Source organism: Malus sylvestris, chromosome 12 (genome assembly GCF_916048215.2).
Source record: "Malus sylvestris chromosome 12, drMalSylv7.2, whole genome shotgun sequence".
Classification (NCBI taxonomy): domain Eukaryota; kingdom Viridiplantae; phylum Streptophyta; class Magnoliopsida; order Rosales; family Rosaceae; genus Malus; species Malus sylvestris.
This window is the reverse complement of record NC_062271.1, coordinates 28,336,147-28,356,050: the sequence shown is the minus strand read 5'-3', so window position 1 is coordinate 28,356,050 and position 19,904 is coordinate 28,336,147. Positions and strand designations below refer to the sequence as shown.

Sequence of the window (19,904 nt, the reverse complement as noted above, 5' to 3'; positions counted from 1 at the left end):
TTAGGGGTGAGGATCGGAGATCAAGAAATACCAAAGAGCGACCGTTTTCGTTACCTAGGATCTATCTTGCAAAAGAACGGAGAATTAGATGGAGATCTCAACCATAGAATACAAGCTGGATGGATGAAGTGGAAGAGTGCATCCGGCGTGTTGTGTGACCGCCGTATGCCACTGAAGCTCAAGGGAAAATTTTATAGGACGGCAATAAGGCCGGCGATGCTGTATGGCACAGAATGTTGGGCGGTGAAACATCAACACGTACACAAAATGGGTGTAGCGGAGATGAGGATGCTTCGTTGGATGTGTGGGCACACGAGAAAGGATAAGATTAGGAATGAGGATATCCGGGGTAAAGTAGGAGTAGCCGAAATTGAAGGAAAGATGAGAGAAAATCGGTTACGGTGGTTTGGACATGTTCAAAGAAGGCCTACTGACGTTCCGATTAGAAGATGCGACTATGGGACAGAGGTTCAAGGCCGAAGGGGTAGAGGAAGACCTAGGAAAACTTTGGAAGAGACTCTAAGAAAAGACTTAGAGTACTTGGATCTAACGAAGGACATGACACAGGATCGAGCACAATGGCGTTCTAAGATTCATATAGCCGATCCCACTCAGTGACTTGGATTTTCCAAGTCTCCAACCGAGAAGTTTTCCTCACTCGGGAAATTAAGGGAACACTACCCCAACCTACATGCTCCACTCAGAAAGCTTCAACATACAAGCTTTAACAAAAGAAAATTCAAAGAACTTAGCGAAGAAGGCTTTGGTGTATTTAACACAATACGTTGAAATGAAGGAAAGCTTATTTATTGATATCCCCGATAAGCTACAAATATGTACATATACATGAGTCAAAATAAGCACACAAGAGGGAGCCTTCACAAAGGTTGCTTAGGAGAAGTCTCAGCAGTCGGTAGAGCCCCAGAAAGAGAAGGCACCGGAGGGGGATCATTGGGAGCCTCAGTACTGGACAGAACCCTAGAAGGAGGAGGCATCAGAGGTTGATCATTTGGAGCTTCATTACGCGGTACAGCCCCAGAAGACGAAGGCAATAAATGCCTTTGGAACAAACCCACAAATCTCTGATGATCAAATAAAACCTGACCATCAGTTTCCTTCATCTGGTCAAGCTTCCTCTTCATGTTTGTAGCATAGTCATGTGCGAGCCGGTGCAACTGTTTATTCTCATGCTTGAGCCCTCTAATCTCCTGTTTGAGACTCATCACTTCAGCCGCCAATGATTCAACTTGGCGGGTTCGAGCAAATAGGCGTTGGGCCATATTAGACACAGAACCTGCACACTGAACACTGAGAGCCAGCGAATCCTTAACAGCTAACTCATCAGACCGTTTGGAAAGTAGTCTGTTATCTTTGGGAGTGAGAAGGTTCCTGGCCACCACCGCAGCGGTCATATCATTCTTCATCACGGAATCCCCAACGGTAAGAGGACCAGTAGGGGAGACGAAGGATGGGCGCCATATGTTGTCTGGAGGCGGGGCTGCCTCTTCAACAAGGTTCAAGTCAAAACGACGGTCGGAGGGGCCAGACATTTTCAAAGGTGTTGAAGAGAGAAGAGGTCGGACAAATCAAGATCTTAGAAGTGCAAGAATGAAGCTTCTACTGGTGGAGATTCAAGTGTGCTTTGGAACTTAATGCCAGCCCCTATAAAAATCTGCACTCGACGAAGCTTCAGAAATCGAAGAGGCGCCTGCTCAGAAATCGAAGAGGCGTTTGCTTTCTCAAAAGCTGGGCTGCTTAGAGATCACGAGGGTTGATCTCAGAAATCGAAGAGGCGTTTGCTTTCTCAAAAGTTGGGCTGCTCAAAGACCACGAAGGCCGATCTCAAAAATCGAAGAGGCGCTCGCTTTCTCAAAAGCTGGGCTCCCCAGAGACCACGAGGGCCGATCTCAGAAATCGAAGAGGCACCTACTTTTCCAGCCTTTTCCAGCCTTGTCAGCACCTGTCACACGCACACTCAGTTTTGCGGAAATTATGGGCATTCTGTCAAAGACTTCTGGGGAAGTAGAAAACACATGAATCTTACTGTTCAATCACCCACTTTCCACACGCAACAATAGCTCATGGGTACCACAAATAACTTTGCCAAAGTTCTCTGCCAAAGTTGAGCACGTGAAGCTTGCAGCTCCCACTACATCGCTCTGACCAAGAAGGGTAAAAGAATAGCAAAGAAACAGCACTAACAAAGTTTAGACCCATAAATTTTGAAGGTCTAGCTACCATATTATTACCCACAAGGGTAAAGGAACAGTACCACTGCTGGATAATTGGAAAGTCCCTGTGTGTCAACCTCTGTGCTTCGTGGCAAGGTAGACTAGCAAACATGCCCAACCTTTACTCACATTCGAGAAAACACTCCCAATAAGATTGCTTGCTCCAAAATCGAAGAGGCACCGTCCTCCGAATCTCGAGAGCCAGACTCCCAACATGACTACTTTCTTAAAAATCGAAGAGAGGGTAAAGGAACAGTACCATTGCTGGATAATTGGAAAGTCCCAGTGTGTCAACCTCTGTGCTTCGTGGCAAGGTACACTAGCAAACATGCCCAACCTTTACTCACATTTGAGAAAACACTCCCAACAAGATTGCTTGCTCCAAAATCGAAGAGGCACCGCCCTCCGAATCTCGAGAGCCAGACTCCCAACATGATTACTTTCTCAAAAAATGAAGAGACACTGCTCCCCGAATCTCGAGAGCCAGACCCCCAGCATGATTGCTTTCTCAAAAATTGATGAGGCATCGTTCTCCGAATCAATCGAAGAGGCACTCGCTTTCTCAAAAGCTGGGCTGCTCAGAGACCACGAGGGCCGATCTCAGAAATCGAAGAGGCACCTACTTTTCTAGCCTTGTCAGCACCTGTCACACGCACACTCAGCTTTGCAGAAATTATGGGCATTCTGTCGAAGACTTCTGGTGAAGTAGAAAGCACATGAATCTTACTGTTCAATCACCCACTTCCCACACGCAACAATAGCTCATGCATGATTACTTCCTCAAAAATCGAAGAGACACTGCTCTCCGAATCTCGAGAGTCATACCCCCAGCATGATTGCTTTCTCAAAAATCGAAGAGGCATCGTTCTCCGAATCTCGAGAGCCAGATACCATAGACCACTTTTTCAAAGTGCTCTGACAGAGTTAAAACATGTGAAACTGGCAGCTCCCACTACCGTGCTATGACCAAGCAGGGTAAAGGAATCGCATTACTACTTGTTGTTAGGGAGACTCCTATATATGTCGACCTCCATCCCCAACGGACAAGCAGACCTGCAAAAATGCTCAACCCTTCATCATATCTGAGAGGGCACTCCCAACGAAGCCTTTCGAAATATTCAGCTTTCTTTCCCCCCGATAATACCTCTGCAAACAAGCTATACTAGAGCAAGAATATCTCATATCATCAGGGTTAAAAGCAAGAGTATCCCATATCATGCTTTTTCCCTGTCTTTTCTTTTGGCCTTGTTTTTACCTGCAAGACAAGGAGAAAGAGAGTAATCAGTCAGCACTTGGAATCAAGCTTCCAGCCAGGAACTGACTGCCTGGAACCCCTTACCTGATTACTTACCTGGCATTGCTCTCGAGTACTCATCTTCAACATCTTATGTTTCCAGGGAAGATTCCGCATCTGCTTGAGGAACAGATAGGGCAAGTGCGAAGGATACAAGGAAGCATGTGGAGACAAGCGTAACAGCACACGTGCCGATACATTCATTACTCTGTCAAAAGCAAAAGTATCCCATATCAGCAGGGTGGAACGTACTCTAGATTTGATGGACTTGTTTTGACCCTCAAATTCTTCAGTCGGCCTTATACTCTGGAGGAAACCAAAAAACCCTCCAGCTCAGTTCAAGAATAAGCCTGTGGAAAGTTACTTCTTCAAAAGCAAAAGTATCTCATATCATCTCTTCTCATTTTTCTTCTCTTTATCCTTCATGCTGCTGCAAGATGGGGAGAAGGTGAACAATCAGTCGGAGCTCTGATTGCTTACCTTGTCTGTCACCTCTTTCAGCAGACCCCCTAGCTCGGCGACTTGGGGGACTCCTACTACATGGTTTGTATCGCGCTTGACCAAGCCTGAAACTATAAGTAAGCTTCAAGTGAAATTGATACATTACCTTGTGCATCTCCACCAGTTAAAGATACCACCCCTGGATGGAGGAAGAGTACTTCCAGAGAAGATGCCACATCTACCTATGAGACAGATAAGGCAAGTCAAGACGACACCACACTCCGATACTTAGAAGTTTCGTGATTACGAGATCATTCTCCCACAATATTTCCTAATGTCATTTGTACTAAATCATTCACTTGTACTCACTAAATGAGAGCTTGAACCTATGTACTTGTGTAAACCCTTCACAATTAATGAGAACTCTTCTATTCCGTGGACGTAGCCAATCTGGGTGAACCACGTACATCTTGTGTTTGCTTTCCTATCTCTATCCATTTATATACTTATCCACACTAATGACCGGAGCAATCTAGCGAAGATCACAAAAAGCGATCGTTTTCGCTACCTAGGATCTATCTTGCAAGAGAACAGAGAATTTGATGGAGATCTCAACCATAGAATACGAGCTGGATGGAAAGAGTGCATCCGGCGTGTTGTGTGACCGTCGTAGGCCACTGAAGCTCAAGGGAAAATTTTATAGGACGGCAATAAGGCTAGCGATGTTGTATGGCACAGAATGTTGGGTGGTGAAGCATCAACACGTACACAAAATGGGTGTAGCGGAGATGAGGATGCTTCGTGGGATGTGTGGGCACACGAGAAAGGATAAGATTGGGAATGAGGATATCCGAGGTAAAGTAGGAGTAGCCGAAATTGTAGGAAATATGAGAGAAAATCGGCTCCGGTGATTTTGAACATGTGCAAAAAAGGCCGACTGACGCTCCGGTTCGAAGATGTGACTACGGGACAGAGGTTCAGGACCGAAGGGGTAGAGGAAGACCTAGGACAACTTTGGAAGAGACTCTAAGAAAAGACTTAGAGTACTTGGATCTAACGGAGGACATGACACAAAACCGGGCGCAATGGCGTTCTAGGATTCATATTATCTAAGACCCCACTTAGTGGGAAAAGGCTTTGTTGTTGTTGTTGTTGTTGTTGTTGCCTATGAATACCTATTACTGTCGGTTATAACCGACAATATTAAAAAATCATTCTTTAATGATGTCGGTTATAACCGACAACAATAGGAAAACTATAAAAAAAAATAGCCAGCCAGCCCTTTGGCCCTTTGAAATTCTGTGGGGCCCTCCCAGATTCCTGAGCTCTCTGGCCTAGTCCCCATCATCTTCAGTGTGTCTGTTATTGCAGTTAGAGAAGCATTCCACAGAAAAAAGAGGGTTACACCTTCAGTTTATTCGCGCAGAGAACCAGCATGTCCAAAAATATATGTTACTCGATTCTTAAAAAAACTGTATGGCATGAAAAAATAAATTTACAAATTGCTAATTTTTTTGTTTTGTATAAAATCTTTGTTCACTCTACTTGAACAGGTACACATGTTAAGTTTTCTTTCATCCTATCTTTGGCACAGAAAGCACCATTAAAATTTAAACTTTTTTTTTCATATTGTTTGTTTGTTTTATTTCCCCCCTCTCTCTCTCTCTCTCTCTCTCTCTCTCACACACACACACACACACACACACACGCACACTCACACCCCTATGCATGTTACTGAGTTAATCATTGTGTTGACCAAAGTAGGTATAAGCATAACGATTGGAGGTCGTTGGTTTAAAACTTCAAGTTGCAAAAACAAAAGAAACTTGTATTACTGTTTGATATAGATGTAGTATAATATATTGATTTTCAAGGATTTTTGGTCTTTGCAGGGTTTTATCTGGCTGAGCAAATGCCTTAGCCATCGCTCTGTGGGTTTAATTTTCTTTTAAGCAAGGCAATATAACTATGAAATTTAGAAAATGGTTGATGAGGCAACATTCCTATTAGTTCCTGTATTAGTTTGATTTTAATTGAATAAATTTGTATAATGTAGAGTAGAAATCTCGAACTTCTTATATGAATGATGTTTGCGTGACATAGAGAATGGGTGACCTTTGAATTGGGGCTGTTGCTGGATCGGCAGGTAAAATTTGAAACTTCGTCTATGAATGTTTATTGCATGCATTTGTGTTCCTTATGTGTGCCTTTCTCTGCAACATGTCCATGAAGATTTATTGGGTGAGGGAAGTATGTAAATGGATAGAGACAGAGAAGCAAACACAAGATGTACGTGGGTAGAGGAGTTCTCATTAATTGTGAAGGGTTTACACAAGTACATAGGTTCAAACTCTCCTTTAGTGAGTACTAGTGAATGATTTAGTACAAATGACATTAGGAAATATTGTGGGAGAATGATATCCTTTTATAAAAGAGAGTTTCTAGCTTTGTTTTGACATTGACACGTGTCGTGTTGTGATTGACTTCCGATGTTGACACGTGTCGCGCTATGATTGGCTTTTGATGTCTACACGTGTCACGCTGTGATTGGCCTCCTGGTTTGAGGGAAACTCTTATGGGTCCTTGACGGTATAACGTTGACCAGTGCTCAGTAGTTTCGGGATTGGTCAAGTATGGTACAAACAGTGCTACCCTAAGTTCCCGAGTGAGGGAAGCTCCTCGGTTAGGGACTTGCAAGATCCAAGCCGCTAATTAATCACGAAACTTCTAAGCACCGAAGTGTGGTATCGTTTTCACTTGCCTTATCTGTCTCATAGGTAGATGTGATATCTTCTCTAGAACTATATTACAGTTGATCGTACAAGAGAAACAAACATTTGTGAAAGATCTATAATGCATTTTGATTGATCAAGATCAATAGTATAAAACTATATTTAGCCATTTATACTGTATCAGCATGAAGTTCGGGATCAGGCGCAAAGGATGAGTCATTAACATGAGAGAAAAGATCATGATCAATCAAGAAGGGACGCATCTGACACGTCCAATTCAGAAAATTGGTCTCAATAAGCTTGAAAAATGTATAACCTTGAAAAAGTGAGCCACATTAGGTTCGGAAGAAGAGATGGAGCAGAAGAGAGAGGAAGCCGTTGCCCTGGAAGAAAAGAGAGAAAAAAATTTATGTGGGGCGAGTTGGCACAGTAGAGTTTCACATCCTTAATTCATTCATATAGAAATTATATATGCGCGATGTTATTCTTACCATATTTTTATGCCACTTTATATGGCATATGATGTGGACATGCATATCATTTAAATTAATCATAATTTAATTTAAATTGAAAACCATTTAATAAACCAATGATTAAAAAAAAACTGGAATTAAATGGTGATTGTGGCATAGGACGAGTCTTCTCCTTCCTTTCCCATTCAATCCTGCATCTTCTCCCATTTCTTCTTCCACGCCATTTTTTTTTCAGCCGCCTTTTAAGGAAGGAGAAGACTCTTCGTATACCACAATCACCATTTAATTCCAGTTTTTTTTTAATTATTGGTTTATTAAATGATTTATTAATTTAAATTAAATTCTGATTAATTTAAATGGTGTGGCTGTTCATATCAGATGCCACATAAGGTGATATATAAATGTGGTATAAAAACATGGTAAGAATATCATTACCATCCATGGAAAGTTAGCCATTTTCGAGCCGTTTTCCGACCAAACGCCATCGAGAAAGGTACCATTATGTTCGTCTCATCGAGAAGTATGATTTCCGTTTTTGAATCACTCGATTTCGTTGAGCATTGAAGAAGTTATGAACGTTTAAAGTTTACCCAGTTTCTGGCGAGTTTTTCAATTTTTTCGTGGATCAGTCACATTTCAGGCTATTTTCCGGCCATTTTCGGCAACCGTTGGGCTTCCAAAAAGGTATAATCTTATTCTACACTTGTAACATCCCACATCGCCCAGGGGAGTGATTCTTAAATGTATATTCTCATCCCTACCTAGCACGAGGCCTTTTGGGAGCTCACTGGCTTCGGATTCCATCGGAACTCCGAAGTTAAGCGAGAAGGTGGCCAGAGCACTCCCAAGATGGGTGACCCACTGGGAAGTTACTCGTGAGTTCCCAAAAATAAAACCGTGAGGGAATGGTAAGCCCAAAACGGACAATATCGTGCTACGGTGGTGGAGCGGGCTCGGGAAGTGATCCGCCCCGGGCGACGATGTGACAAATGGTATTAGAGCCAATCTCTGGCCAAAAGTGTGCCGACGAGGACGTCGGGCCCCTAAAGGGGGTAGATTGTAATATCCCACATCGCCCAGATGAGTGATCCTTAAATGTATATTCCCATCCCTACCTAGCACGAGGCTTTTTGGGAGCTTACTGTCTTCGGGTTCCATCGGAACTCCGAAGTTAAGCGAGAAGGTGACCAGAGCACTCCCAGGATGGGTGATCCACTGGGAAGTTGCTCGTGAGTTCCAAAAAATAAAACCGTGAGGGAATGGTAAGCCCAAAGCGGACAATATCGTGCTACGGTGGTGGAGCGGGCCCGGGAAGTGATCCGCCCCGGGCGGGGATGTGACAACACTTTCCTATCTTCAGTTTGATATATTATGGGTCAAATTTGGTTAAGAAACGATTGAGCCACGAAGTTTTAAAAATTGCCCAAAAAGTTTAACAGAAGGATCAAAATCATGAATTGTGGATAATCTCAATGATCATTTATATTGATTTTCAATCTCAGTAACTATTTATATTGATTATGCAAATCTTAAACACTATTTTGACTATTTAGTCATATATACTAACGCGCAATGGAAAAAACACTGTTTCTTAGCACAATGTAAAGATGAAGATGCCCCATTTTTTGCAGCTGTTATTGCCCCACTTAAGGGGTGTATTTAATTGAGAATTTGAAAGATTTTAATTGATTTATAAATCCATGGATTTTTATGGAGTTTAATTGATTTGTAGAGATTTCATATAAAATTTTGATTCAATTCTGTTGAAATCTCATGGGAGAGGTGAGATTTGTGGATACTTAAAATACACTACGAAATCTTTCCAATTCCCTCTAATTCCTCAACTTTCTCAAATTCTTTAAAATCAATTTCTAATTGAATACACCTAGAATGTTATAAACTTCTTTAAAATCCTAATTGAATACACTCAGATTTATAAGAATTTTAATAAACTATCTTAAAATTCTATTTGAATACATCTTAAATTTCAGAGAATCACTTAAAATCCTGTTTTAATACCCCAATTGAATACATCCCCTTTAATTTGACAGCACAATAAAATTCCGATAATACTCCTGCCTACACGTTGGGGTGCTTTGCCTTTCATCCACACGCTTTACTGTTCCCAAGTCTGGATGCTTCCGCACCTTTGATCCACAAGCACCTTTCTTTTCGCTCCGTTTCGTTGCTTTCTCCTCCACCGCTTAGTTCTTGCTTCGGTAACAATCAGACACGTCCCCGCACCTTTTCCTTCTTGCTGCAGTTAAGTTTTCCTCCTCCACCACTCAGTTCTTGCTTCAGTCTGAATCAGTTTTACCACCCAAAAACCCAGATCGCTGTTGCTCATCCAAAACCCACACAGCCGCCACCACCACTTCATCCATCACCACGTTTTACGGATTCCTGTTGACTGAAGGTAAGCGAAAGTTGCCCTCTTCATATCCTCAAGTAAATTTGATTATCTATTAATTTCCCCCATTTATTTTTCAAATTTATATCGATTGCTAAGATTTTAGAAGGGTGTATGGGTTTGGGTAATTTTCATACGCTTGAGGTAGAGCTTTTGTAGACAAATATTGGTTATCTGCTATTTGAATTGAATTGGTATTGATTTTTTTTTTCATATAATTTTGGAACGATGAGATGGGCCATAGGTTGGCATATTTGAATGATGTATAGATCAGTTTATATATGTGATGATAATATACATTATATGTTCAGGAAGGAGAAAGAAATTGAAGGTTGTCGCAACCAGTAACAGGTATTGGGCATACCTATTAGTTTCTAAACCACTTAGATTATAGCAGTCGGCGTCGTCCGAAAGCTAAATTTTTTCTGGGTTCAGAGGAGATACCGATGAGCTTTAAGTGTAAATTGTAAATAAGTTGGGAGATTGAGAGATGAGCCGAGGAGGGAGATAGGGAGAGCAGGAAGCAGGCAGCGCGGTGATTTTTTACGTGTTGAGGGGGAGGGTCGGGAGATTGAAATGTTGTGTGAAGGAATAATCCAGACTAATGAAGAGGCAAGGCATCTCACTGTGCAGTTTAAGAAAAAGAATAAACAATAAAAAAATTGAAACATGTGTTTTCCTGTTCTTTCGCTGTGTTTAGTACCCACACCAATTAACTTTGATAAATTATCTTTACTATCCCATATCATTTCATAAAAAAAAGAAATGCATTTTTATCTTTACTATCCCAGAATCTGTTGTTTAAGATAAACAAGAAAGGTTTGGTTGGATTGGTTTACAAGGAGAGAGGGATTGTTTGTCACGTAAAAGGAGAGTTTAACTCTCTTTCAATTCTATAACGTAAATCTGAATATTGTTATATTTTCAAGTCATATCTTATGTGATTAGTTTTTGTACATGGTATAAGTTAGTAAACGTACTGACATGAAGAAGACCATGTCATGCATTTCTACTTCTATTCCAATCCGATGTATATCAGACCGTTCCCGGTTCCCGCAACAGCCTCTGGTGTGTCTTCTACAACTCCGACATCGACGAGCTAGATAGCTGCTTTGCCTGGTAAGATTTTTGTCCTCAATTTGAAATTGGTTGTTTAATTCCTGTTATTTGCCAAGAAATCTTGAATATACCCATAACTTGCCTCCCTCTTTCAGTTTTGAAATTTAAATTTTAAGGTATGAGGGGTTTCGATAGCCGACCCCACTTAGTGGGAAAAGGCTTTGTTGTTGTTGTGGTTGTTGAGAGGTTTCGAACAGGGGCTTAAATTGGGTTAGGGTTTTGTTCAATTTTAATTTCTTTTTTCTGGTTTTAGTTTCAAGTTTTGGCTTCAATCTCTTTACTTATCAAAATTTTCATGAAATTTAAATTTATTTGTCTAATTAGATTGCGTATGCCTTCAATTCTTTATTTAATTGTTCTGTTTTCATTCACGTTTATATACTAACAATATGTATATTTTACTTTCACGTTTGCAATACAATGAGCGTATTTCGATCCACCATTTGGAATCTTTTTACTCGAACAAGTAGATTAGAAACCGAGTGCGATGAAGTTGGAAACCCAAAGTAAATGGATCTCGTAATCAATTTGGTGGCTTCCAGTGCATATTGCTTTGCTTGAATGGTCAGAAAATCCTTTCATTATACTATCTATATTCAGTTATAATACTTTCACTTGCATACGATGCAATGAAATAGAATATTAGTTGAACTAGAAACGATTCTAATTATCCAAACATCAAGTTGGGTGCCACTTTAAATGTAGGACAATTGAAAAAAAGGATCTTTGGTTGCTGTTTTTGGATTTGACAATATTGGCTTCACTGTAAATGAGAACAAACTTTAATTTCGATACATACATGCACATATTTATATACTAACAATGTACATCTTACATTTGCAATTCACTATTTGAAACCTTTTCAGTCGAACAAGAAGATTAGAGTCCAAATATGAAGATTTTGAGACCCAAAGTAATCGGATCTCATGATCGAATTGGTGGTTTTCTAAGCATATTACTTAATGATATGGTGAGAAAATCGGATCTCATGCATATTTATTAAAACCGATTCTAATGTAATGCTGAATTATTTTTTTCCAACATAACGTTTCGTTGCCACTTTAAATGTAACAAAACCGAAAAAGAATCATCAATTGCTCTTTTTTGACTTGGCTTTGGTGGCCTCGCTGTAAGTGTGAACAAATTTTTTTTATCGCAAATACTTTATTGTTTATGCTTATACATGCTTTGTTTAGATTGCTGAAACTGCAAGAATTTTATGCAGCGTCACAAATGACTTGGCCTGACTTCAATCTCAAGAGGTTTAAAAAAGGTATTTATGATGTCATATAACACGTAGAACTTGGAAATTAAACAAGCACAATCTCATATCAGGATTTAGTCTTGAATATCTGTGCAGGTGCATTTGGCCACATCACCAAGAGCTACTACTACGCATTAGGGACAATTAAACAAGCACGTTGTAGAATCCATAAAAAATCATGTAACTTGTATATAGTTAGGACTTAGAAATTAGCTATTTTGATGGTACATAGGCTCTTAATGCAAACCCAATAGAATCAAAATGAAATTGAAAGACTTATTATACCATGTAAATTAAGTTGCTTTGATTAATTTCGGAATTATTTAGAAGTGGTTTTGATAGATTGTGGGTTACGATTCCAAAACCCGCTGCAAAGCGTAGACATTTTTGTTAGTGATAATTCTATTCATACCACAAAGGATTATATATACAAGCATGTATACTTGACAATTAAAGATTTCTACAAATCAGAAATACAATCAAAATCAAGTTACAATATTAATTCCTAAACATTAAGAGAAATTATTTCCTTAGACAAGACTACTTCTAAGCAGCTACCATCCCGCATCACTGACAACAAACACTTCCACTTTGCATAGCAGATGGATTATTTATCATAACTAAGCGACGCTCTTGAATTACCAACCCAGTAAAGATCGAGAAAGCGTCATTGACGTAGTTCATTACCCCAAACCCTAATTGCTACATGCATACAGGATGTCTGACCTAGTTAATTATGTTCTCAAGCTAACACACCATGGCAGAGTAATTACACAAACAAGAACATGATTTTGACCTGAAGAACATGCGCCGCAACCACTTCGTCACCCGAAAAAGAAACCGAATAGTGTGCATTACACTGACCATGCCCAGCAAAGTAGTCCAAGTAAGAACGGATATCCCGTATAGGTTAATGCTTGTATCTGTAGGTGAACCATGGACGATCATATACAGCGCAACTAGGTAGGTGAATGCCAGGAATGTGAGAGTGACGCACATGGACATCGATAAGAGCCACGTGCAGAACCGATTGTGGAGAGGAAATCCACTAACGAGCAAAAGGGTGACACTCAAAGAAGCAAGGAACGAGATGGTATTGGATGTTAGGAAATCGGCGAAGTCGTCATCATTACCGTAGCTTAACACTGCAGTTCCAGCTCTACATACTCTCGTTTCACTGCAAATTGTTCTGGTATAATTGGTTCCAGAATAATAAATGGTAGTGTTTGTATCATTATGGTCCCAGACACCACCAGGTGGGTTGACTACGGCTTGAAAAGTCATGGTCGAGATCATCGTAGCCACAACCATCAGCATGCCACGTGTCTCGCCCACCCAATTACTCGGATATCTCAACCATTCCATCAATTTTGTCCAGCACCTCCTTGCTGGCGTTGATCCCTTTTCCGATGATGCTACTCGTTTGTGAAGCTTCTTTTCCTTCGTTACCCTTTTTGGATTTGGTGATACAACAGCAGCAGCGGCAACATCTGAGTTAGGCTTATCATTTTCATTATTTTGTCTTCTGATTAATCCTGCGTCCATCAAAATCTGTTGAATTTCTAAGCTTCTGCTAAAGTCCTCTCTTGCAACGCTGCTGTACTCTAAGATATCTAACATGGTCAGAGACATCCCATTCACACCAGTTGCTTCTGCTCTTATAGCATCAACGGAAAGCAGGTAACGTATAGTCTGCAAAATAATATATACACTTTATTAATTTGGTGGAAATTATGCTCCTAAGGGGAGCAAACAAAAGAAAGTACACATAAATTTGGGTTAATCTCAATTTACTACTTTGAATTTTCTTGATTTTCTATATTTGATGTCTAAATTTTTTTCATCTCAGTTTGGTACTTAAAATTTTTTTTCGTCTCAGTTTGGTACTTAATTAAAGTCATAATTCTAGAACAGTTTTACAAATGCGTTAAGTTTTCCGTCAAAAGTTCCGTTAACTGATGATGTGATTCTGTTGATCCTAAAAACTACCAAGCCTACGTGGTGCGCAGGCCGAGTAATCTATGAGCTAACTACGTCCTTCAGTTGTGTGCGGGGCGTGCCAACTCGTCGGCCGAGGAGTAAAATGTGTTGATGTTGCGTTGGGTCGCGACTGACTTCTGCGTCTTGCGATTGCGATCGAGAAAGGAACACCTCTCGGCCTCTTGGGTTCTCGAACCTGAAGACAAGGCTACTATTCTTACGAAGTTCACGAATCATCGTCGTCGGATTCGGTCATAGTGATGGTATTCGTCAGAGTAAACTCACGCCGAATCGACACCAAAGTGTAAGGGCATAAATACTTAAAGCGGATATAAGTCTTAACAGTGAACTTGATTCGGCCGTCGGAATGCCGAACTCTAAATCCCACTTGAGGGTATCTAATCATAAAATAACTTGGCGTGCAATGTGCCGAACCCAGCAAACCGTAACACCTCACTTCGCCGAAAAGGCTGATGAGATGACCTCGACCAATAAGGATTCGAAAATCTTTCTCGACCGAGACTTGGATAGATAATCAGTCGCCCTTGTCGCAGTGCTGTTTATCCAAACTGAAGGTGCTTCGCAGTCGGCTGATTCTATGGCAACAGTGCTGTTTATCCAAACTGAAGGTGTTTGCCGGTTGCCTTCAGAGTGTTGTTTATCCAAACTGAAGGTGTGTCGGCGAAAAGAGAAAAGAAAAAATCTCAAGGTTGTTGAGAGAATTTGCGCAGGGTAGTCGTGTGTTGAATTGGAAGGGTCTTTTCCGTTGTGTGTAGCTTTGTATTTATAATACCAAACTGCATGATGGCCGCCTTGTATAGCCTTTATCGTGAACAATAAATCACGTCTTGATACTAAAGGATAATCAACCAATGTTTGATAATCACATTGAGAAATCCTTATCAACACAATTCGCGGCATGCATGGCTGAACGAGTTCCCAATATTCATGCTGAGTGAATCTGGCTTCATAAAGGTCTTCATGCTGACTCACGGTATAAAAGCATATGCCAATATGGTAAATCTTTTAGCATAAGTTAATTATCTGATTGTTGCTACCTTATCATCACCATCATCCAAAAAGTCCCCGTGTTCCTTCATAACGACCTGATACAGTCCCACTTCAACTCTAGGTTTTGCATGCAATCCTTATTTCCCATAGATGTGATAATGCATGCAATTGCATTATCCCATTTAATTAAAATTCCATGAATATTCGGTGATGATAATTACCCCATCTTGCATGCTTCATCATCTGATGCCGTGCCTTGTAAATTGCAGTCGTATCATTCCACACGGCATTGCCAGATTCTATCAAATCAATCTCCTAATGATAGCAATACATGAATAAGACAAAGGCATCTGCCCATTATTCCATTTCGTTCAAACCGACTGGGTTCTTAGATAATAATAAGTTAAAATAATTTAATATACTATTAAGAGATAATAATTATGATTAAAACCACAATATTGTCCCTCAATAATAATAAGAAATTACCGTAACAATTCCACGAAGGTCTAGAACTCTACTCATTCAACGGTTTCGATCGTTTAGGCCGATGGTGTAATTTTGGGTCTAAACAGATTCTCATGTGAACAATAACTGTACGCCACGTATTAATATGGGCCCAGATGGTTATTAAAAAAAATTAACAAAAGAACTAAAATAAAATAAAAAATAAAAAAAATTCTACAAACCTAAAAACCTAAAAGGGTGAAGATCATTTAAAAGAAAAAGGAAGTCGTGCAGCTGACCATGAAGGTCTCCGACGACCACCACGGTAGATTCCAGGCTTAGCTGATCGACGTTTGCGATCTTGGATGTGCAGAGGATCAAGCCATCGACAACCTCTACAGGAAACACGTCGGGCAAATGGGTCGGGTCCAGATTTCTAGATGCCCAATAAAAAACAAACCTGAGGTTCCTAACCCATTCGAAACTAAGCTTTCCGTCGGCTGGCCAGCCAACTGGGGTTTTCGGATTAGGCTTTGGCTACGATGGGTTGTCTTCGGATTCGAAGTTGGTGATAGCGGAAGATGCCGAATCGATGACCGGCAACAGTTCTGCTGCTAATACTTCTTGCAACTTTTTGAGATGCAGATGGACGGAATTTTCTTTTATTCCGGTTGAAAGGGAGGTAAGGGAAGGGAGTGGGTTGCAGATCTGGGGAACGGAAACCCATATGCAGCACAAAAAGCAGTGGATTCATTCTACCGCTGCCCCATGTGCAGTCGAAGGGAGGGAGATAGATGCTTTTGTTCTTTTGGTCAAAGGGAGAAATGGAGATAGAGGCTCAAATTTGGTCATTTGCGATTCCTCCTCAATGTTTATCATATAACTTATGTGGTGTAGTCAAATGAGGATTTTAAAGAGTAGGGATTCTCATCCTTCTTTTTTTCTTTTCCTTACCTCTTCTACGATCACGGATAATCCATGATAACATTTTATATTAATTTTTTATAGAAACAAACAAATAAAATAGAGAATATGAAAGGAATGAACGGAAGGGGATGGAAAAATGATGTAAGAGAATCCTAGTTTGAATTTTAAAATATTTTAAAAGACTTTAAAATTATGGTGTAGTCAACTAGGATTTAAAAAAAAAAAAACTAGGATTTTAAAAGTTTTTTTTTTTAAGAATTAATTCAAATACTAGGTAGTCAATTAAAGAATTTTAAAAGACTTTAGAATCCTAGTGTGGTCAACTAGGATTTTAAAAGATTTTTATAAAGTCCATGCAAATCTATCGGTAGTAAAAAAATTCATAAATTTTAAAAGATTTCTTTCAATAAGAGATTTTGTAAGATTTGAGAAGAGATTATAAGCATAACAAAATCCTACATCCACTCTAGGATTTCTTTTCAATCCCCTCGCGCTCTTTCTCTCTCTCTCCATTCTGCAACTAGATCTTTTTTTCTCACTCTCCATTTTCTTCCAGACATAGAACCTGCCAACTTGATTTCCTTTCACGTTCATCCGTCACCGTCCCAGTTGCAAACTACAACATTTTAAAAATTTTTTATTTCCTTTATTTTGGACTGTGTAATAGTATTTCTTGTAATGTTTTGATGGGAAGTGTTAATGGCTACTAATCATTCTTGTAATGATTATGTGTTCTATTTGAATGTGTTAATTTTTTACCATGTTAATTGAACTCTTCGAAATTACTACTAAGAATCTTATTGTCAATTCAAGTTTTCTGTTCTTTTTCGTGTAATCATGATAGTGTAAGGGTGCACGTATCTTCCAAAGCCTATTCATATTCGTATTTATATTGGTAGTTGTACTTAGACTGAACAAAACATTATGAACTAATCAATTGTTGAGGAAAAATGATTAATTTTGAGACATTTGATTTAAGAAGCATTACTTGTTTTGGTTAGTTAAAAATGATTGTTCGTAAAGAAATCACAATTCAAATGAGAAAGGGAAAAAAAGACATATTTGATTGGTTTATATTTCCATATATATATATATATATATATATATATATATATATATGTTTATGTCTTTTTCAAATTGTGCACTGAGAAAAATTTTTATATTGTATGAGTAAAAAAAGAAATCCTAAGAAATACATGAAAGAAATCCGTATAAATCCATAAAAATCTATAATAGAAATTCATAATAATTTGTCAAAATCCATATGGAATTGTAGAATCTATTAAAATCATTTGAAATTTGTTACTTAAATTTGAATTTTTTTAATATTCACGTGTGCCATATTGACATGTAGCGCTAAATCAATATCCACGTGAGTGCCGAGTCATCAGTTAACAGAGGTTCTTACGAAAAACTTAACGGATGTGTTAAAGTATCATAGAATTATGATTTTAGATATCAAATTGAAACGAAAAATACTTGATGTATCAAATGTTGAAAATTAAAAAACTTCAAAGTAGTAAACTAAGATTATTCCCATAAACTATGTAAAAAGGGAAACAAACAAAAGAAAATTTACATGTGAACATACCTAAACTACCTATTAATAGAACCCTAGTTGTCAACCAAAACTTTATGAAATTATTATTTTAACCCACTTATAAAAACTAAACAAAAATAAAAGGGTTAATCTCAATTTACTACTCTGAAATTTATTGGTTTCAACATTTGGTACATCAAGTTTTTTTCGTCTCAAAGTAGTACATGAAGTCATAATTTAGGAATATTTTCATATATCCGTTAAGGTTGTTGTTAAATCAGTTGCTAACTAGTGACGTGACATCCATGTAGACAATGACTAGGCACCATGTGTCAATGGGGCTCACATGAAAATTAAAAAATTAATAAAAAGTAGAAATTTTTTTTTAAAAAAACCCATCGTCTTCTACCTTCCCTGATCCTACTCAACTATTCCTCCATTCTCTCATCTGCACTCATCCAAGCCTCTCTCCCTAATACGTGCACGATCTAGAACCCTCATGGACCAGCGAAGATGAACAGGATCGCGGTGAGATCGGTGGTCGGCGGTCTGCGCGAAGCCGGGAACTACGCCGCTGCATTTCCATAGTTGTCGTTGTCACATCCCGACTCGGACCCTCACCACATCCTAGGCTAGACTCCACCGTAGCACGATATTGTCCGCTTTGGGCCCTAACCACACCCGTGCCCAGGCCCCCACCACATCCCGGGCTCGACTCCACCGTAGCACGATATCACATCCTGGGCTCGACTCTACCGTAGCATGATATTGTCCGCTTTGGGCCCCAACCACGCTTGTGCCCAGGCCCCCACCACATCCCGGACTCTACTCCACCGTAGCACGATATTGTCCACTTTGGGCCCCGACCACGCCCTCACGGTTTTGTTTCTGGGAACTCAGACGAGAAATTCCCAGTAGGTCACCTATCATAGGATTGCTCTTGCCCGAACCCGCTTAACTTCGGAGTTCCGATGGAACCCGAAGCCAGTGAGCTCCCAAAAAACCTCGTGCTAGGTAGAGATGAGAAAATACATATAAGGCTTACAAGATCCACTCCCCTGGGCGATGTGGGATGTTACAGGCGTTGCTAGGCTGTTGGACAGCGCCGAGTTCCTGAACCACCGAAGCAACGACGGTTTTAGCAAATTTGGGGCTAGCTTTGAAGTTTCTGGGTTTTGTCTTCTTAAAACCAAATTGTGAAGGTTTTAGCTTCAATTGAAGCTCTGTCAACGACATGGCTAGGTTTTGTATTAGAGAAATTGAAGGTTTGGTTTGTTGATTAAGGGATGTGTGGCTATGATTCTCACGAAGGGAAGGGGTAAGGTAGGAGAGAATGAAGGATGGTTGGATGGGATTGCGGTGGGGGTGGGGGAAAGAGGAAAGGGATCCTCTCCGGATCCCTTCTTCCTAATCCACCAAATCAAGGAATCTATGTTGTTGAAATTTGATTCAACGGTTACAAAAATGGGCCCACTTTAAAAGTTATAATAACTTCAACTGTTGGATCAAATTTCAATGGTCCGGATCCCTTGATTTGATGGATAGAGCATCTCCAAAGGAGATGTCAAATATAGTATGTCAAAATTTTATTTGATGGTTGATGTGGCAAATTGAATACAAGTGCTAAATTCTCTTCTTTTCCGATAGATGTGTTAAATATTTATTTTATTATTTTATTGGGCCTAGAGTTACATTAACAATTAAAAAATAATCAAAATTACTTTTAGTTTTTATTCTATTGGTTGTTAATGGGATCCATGCATTAAAAATTACATTAAATATATTTGACTCCTTTGTTTGTTGTAAAAAAAGGCAGCTAGAAAGCAAGGAGTCAAATAACTCACATGCCACATCATATATGTCATATTCACTGGAGAGCACTTAAATGCCTTTTAATCCTATTTGGTATATTTGACATCTCCTTTGGAGATGGTCTTAAGAGGAAGGGATCTGGAGATGATCCCGTTTTTGGGGAAAGAGATAGGAGACGGTGGTTTTTTTTAAAATTCCACGTGGGCGCATTTTGACACGTGACACT

The 19,904-nt window shown here is 39.7% G+C and overlaps 1 protein-coding gene and 1 long non-coding RNA gene across 16 annotated transcripts in view; one reads left to right on the top strand and one right to left on the bottom strand.

The window, feature by feature from the left end:
- Positions 1 to 19,904, bottom strand: part of LOC126594459 (ankyrin repeat-containing protein BDA1-like) — a 152,002-nt gene that overhangs the window by 42,845 nt on the left and 89,253 nt on the right. For all 3 annotated transcript variants that reach the window (XM_050260790.1, XM_050260789.1, XM_050260792.1), the window contains exon 3: positions 12,761 to 13,656. In XM_050260790.1, coding sequence (XP_050116747.1) covers positions 12,761 to 13,656 — 896 coding nt within the window. The remainder of the gene's footprint in view (positions 1 to 12,760; positions 13,657 to 19,904) is intronic.
- LOC126594499 (uncharacterized) overlaps positions 9,235 to 19,904 on the top strand; it is a 47,802-nt gene continuing 37,132 nt past the window's right edge. For 4 of the 13 annotated variants that reach the window (XR_007613294.1, XR_007613290.1, XR_007613293.1 and 1 more), the window contains exons 1-2: positions 9,235 to 9,587; positions 9,893 to 11,670. This is a non-coding gene — a long non-coding RNA (uncharacterized LOC126594499). Of the gene's footprint in view, positions 9,588 to 9,892; positions 11,671 to 11,896; positions 12,294 to 19,904 lie in introns of those variants that run through there. The other 9 variants (XR_007613284.1, XR_007613287.1, XR_007613282.1 and 6 more) reach the window with 9 other exon arrangements.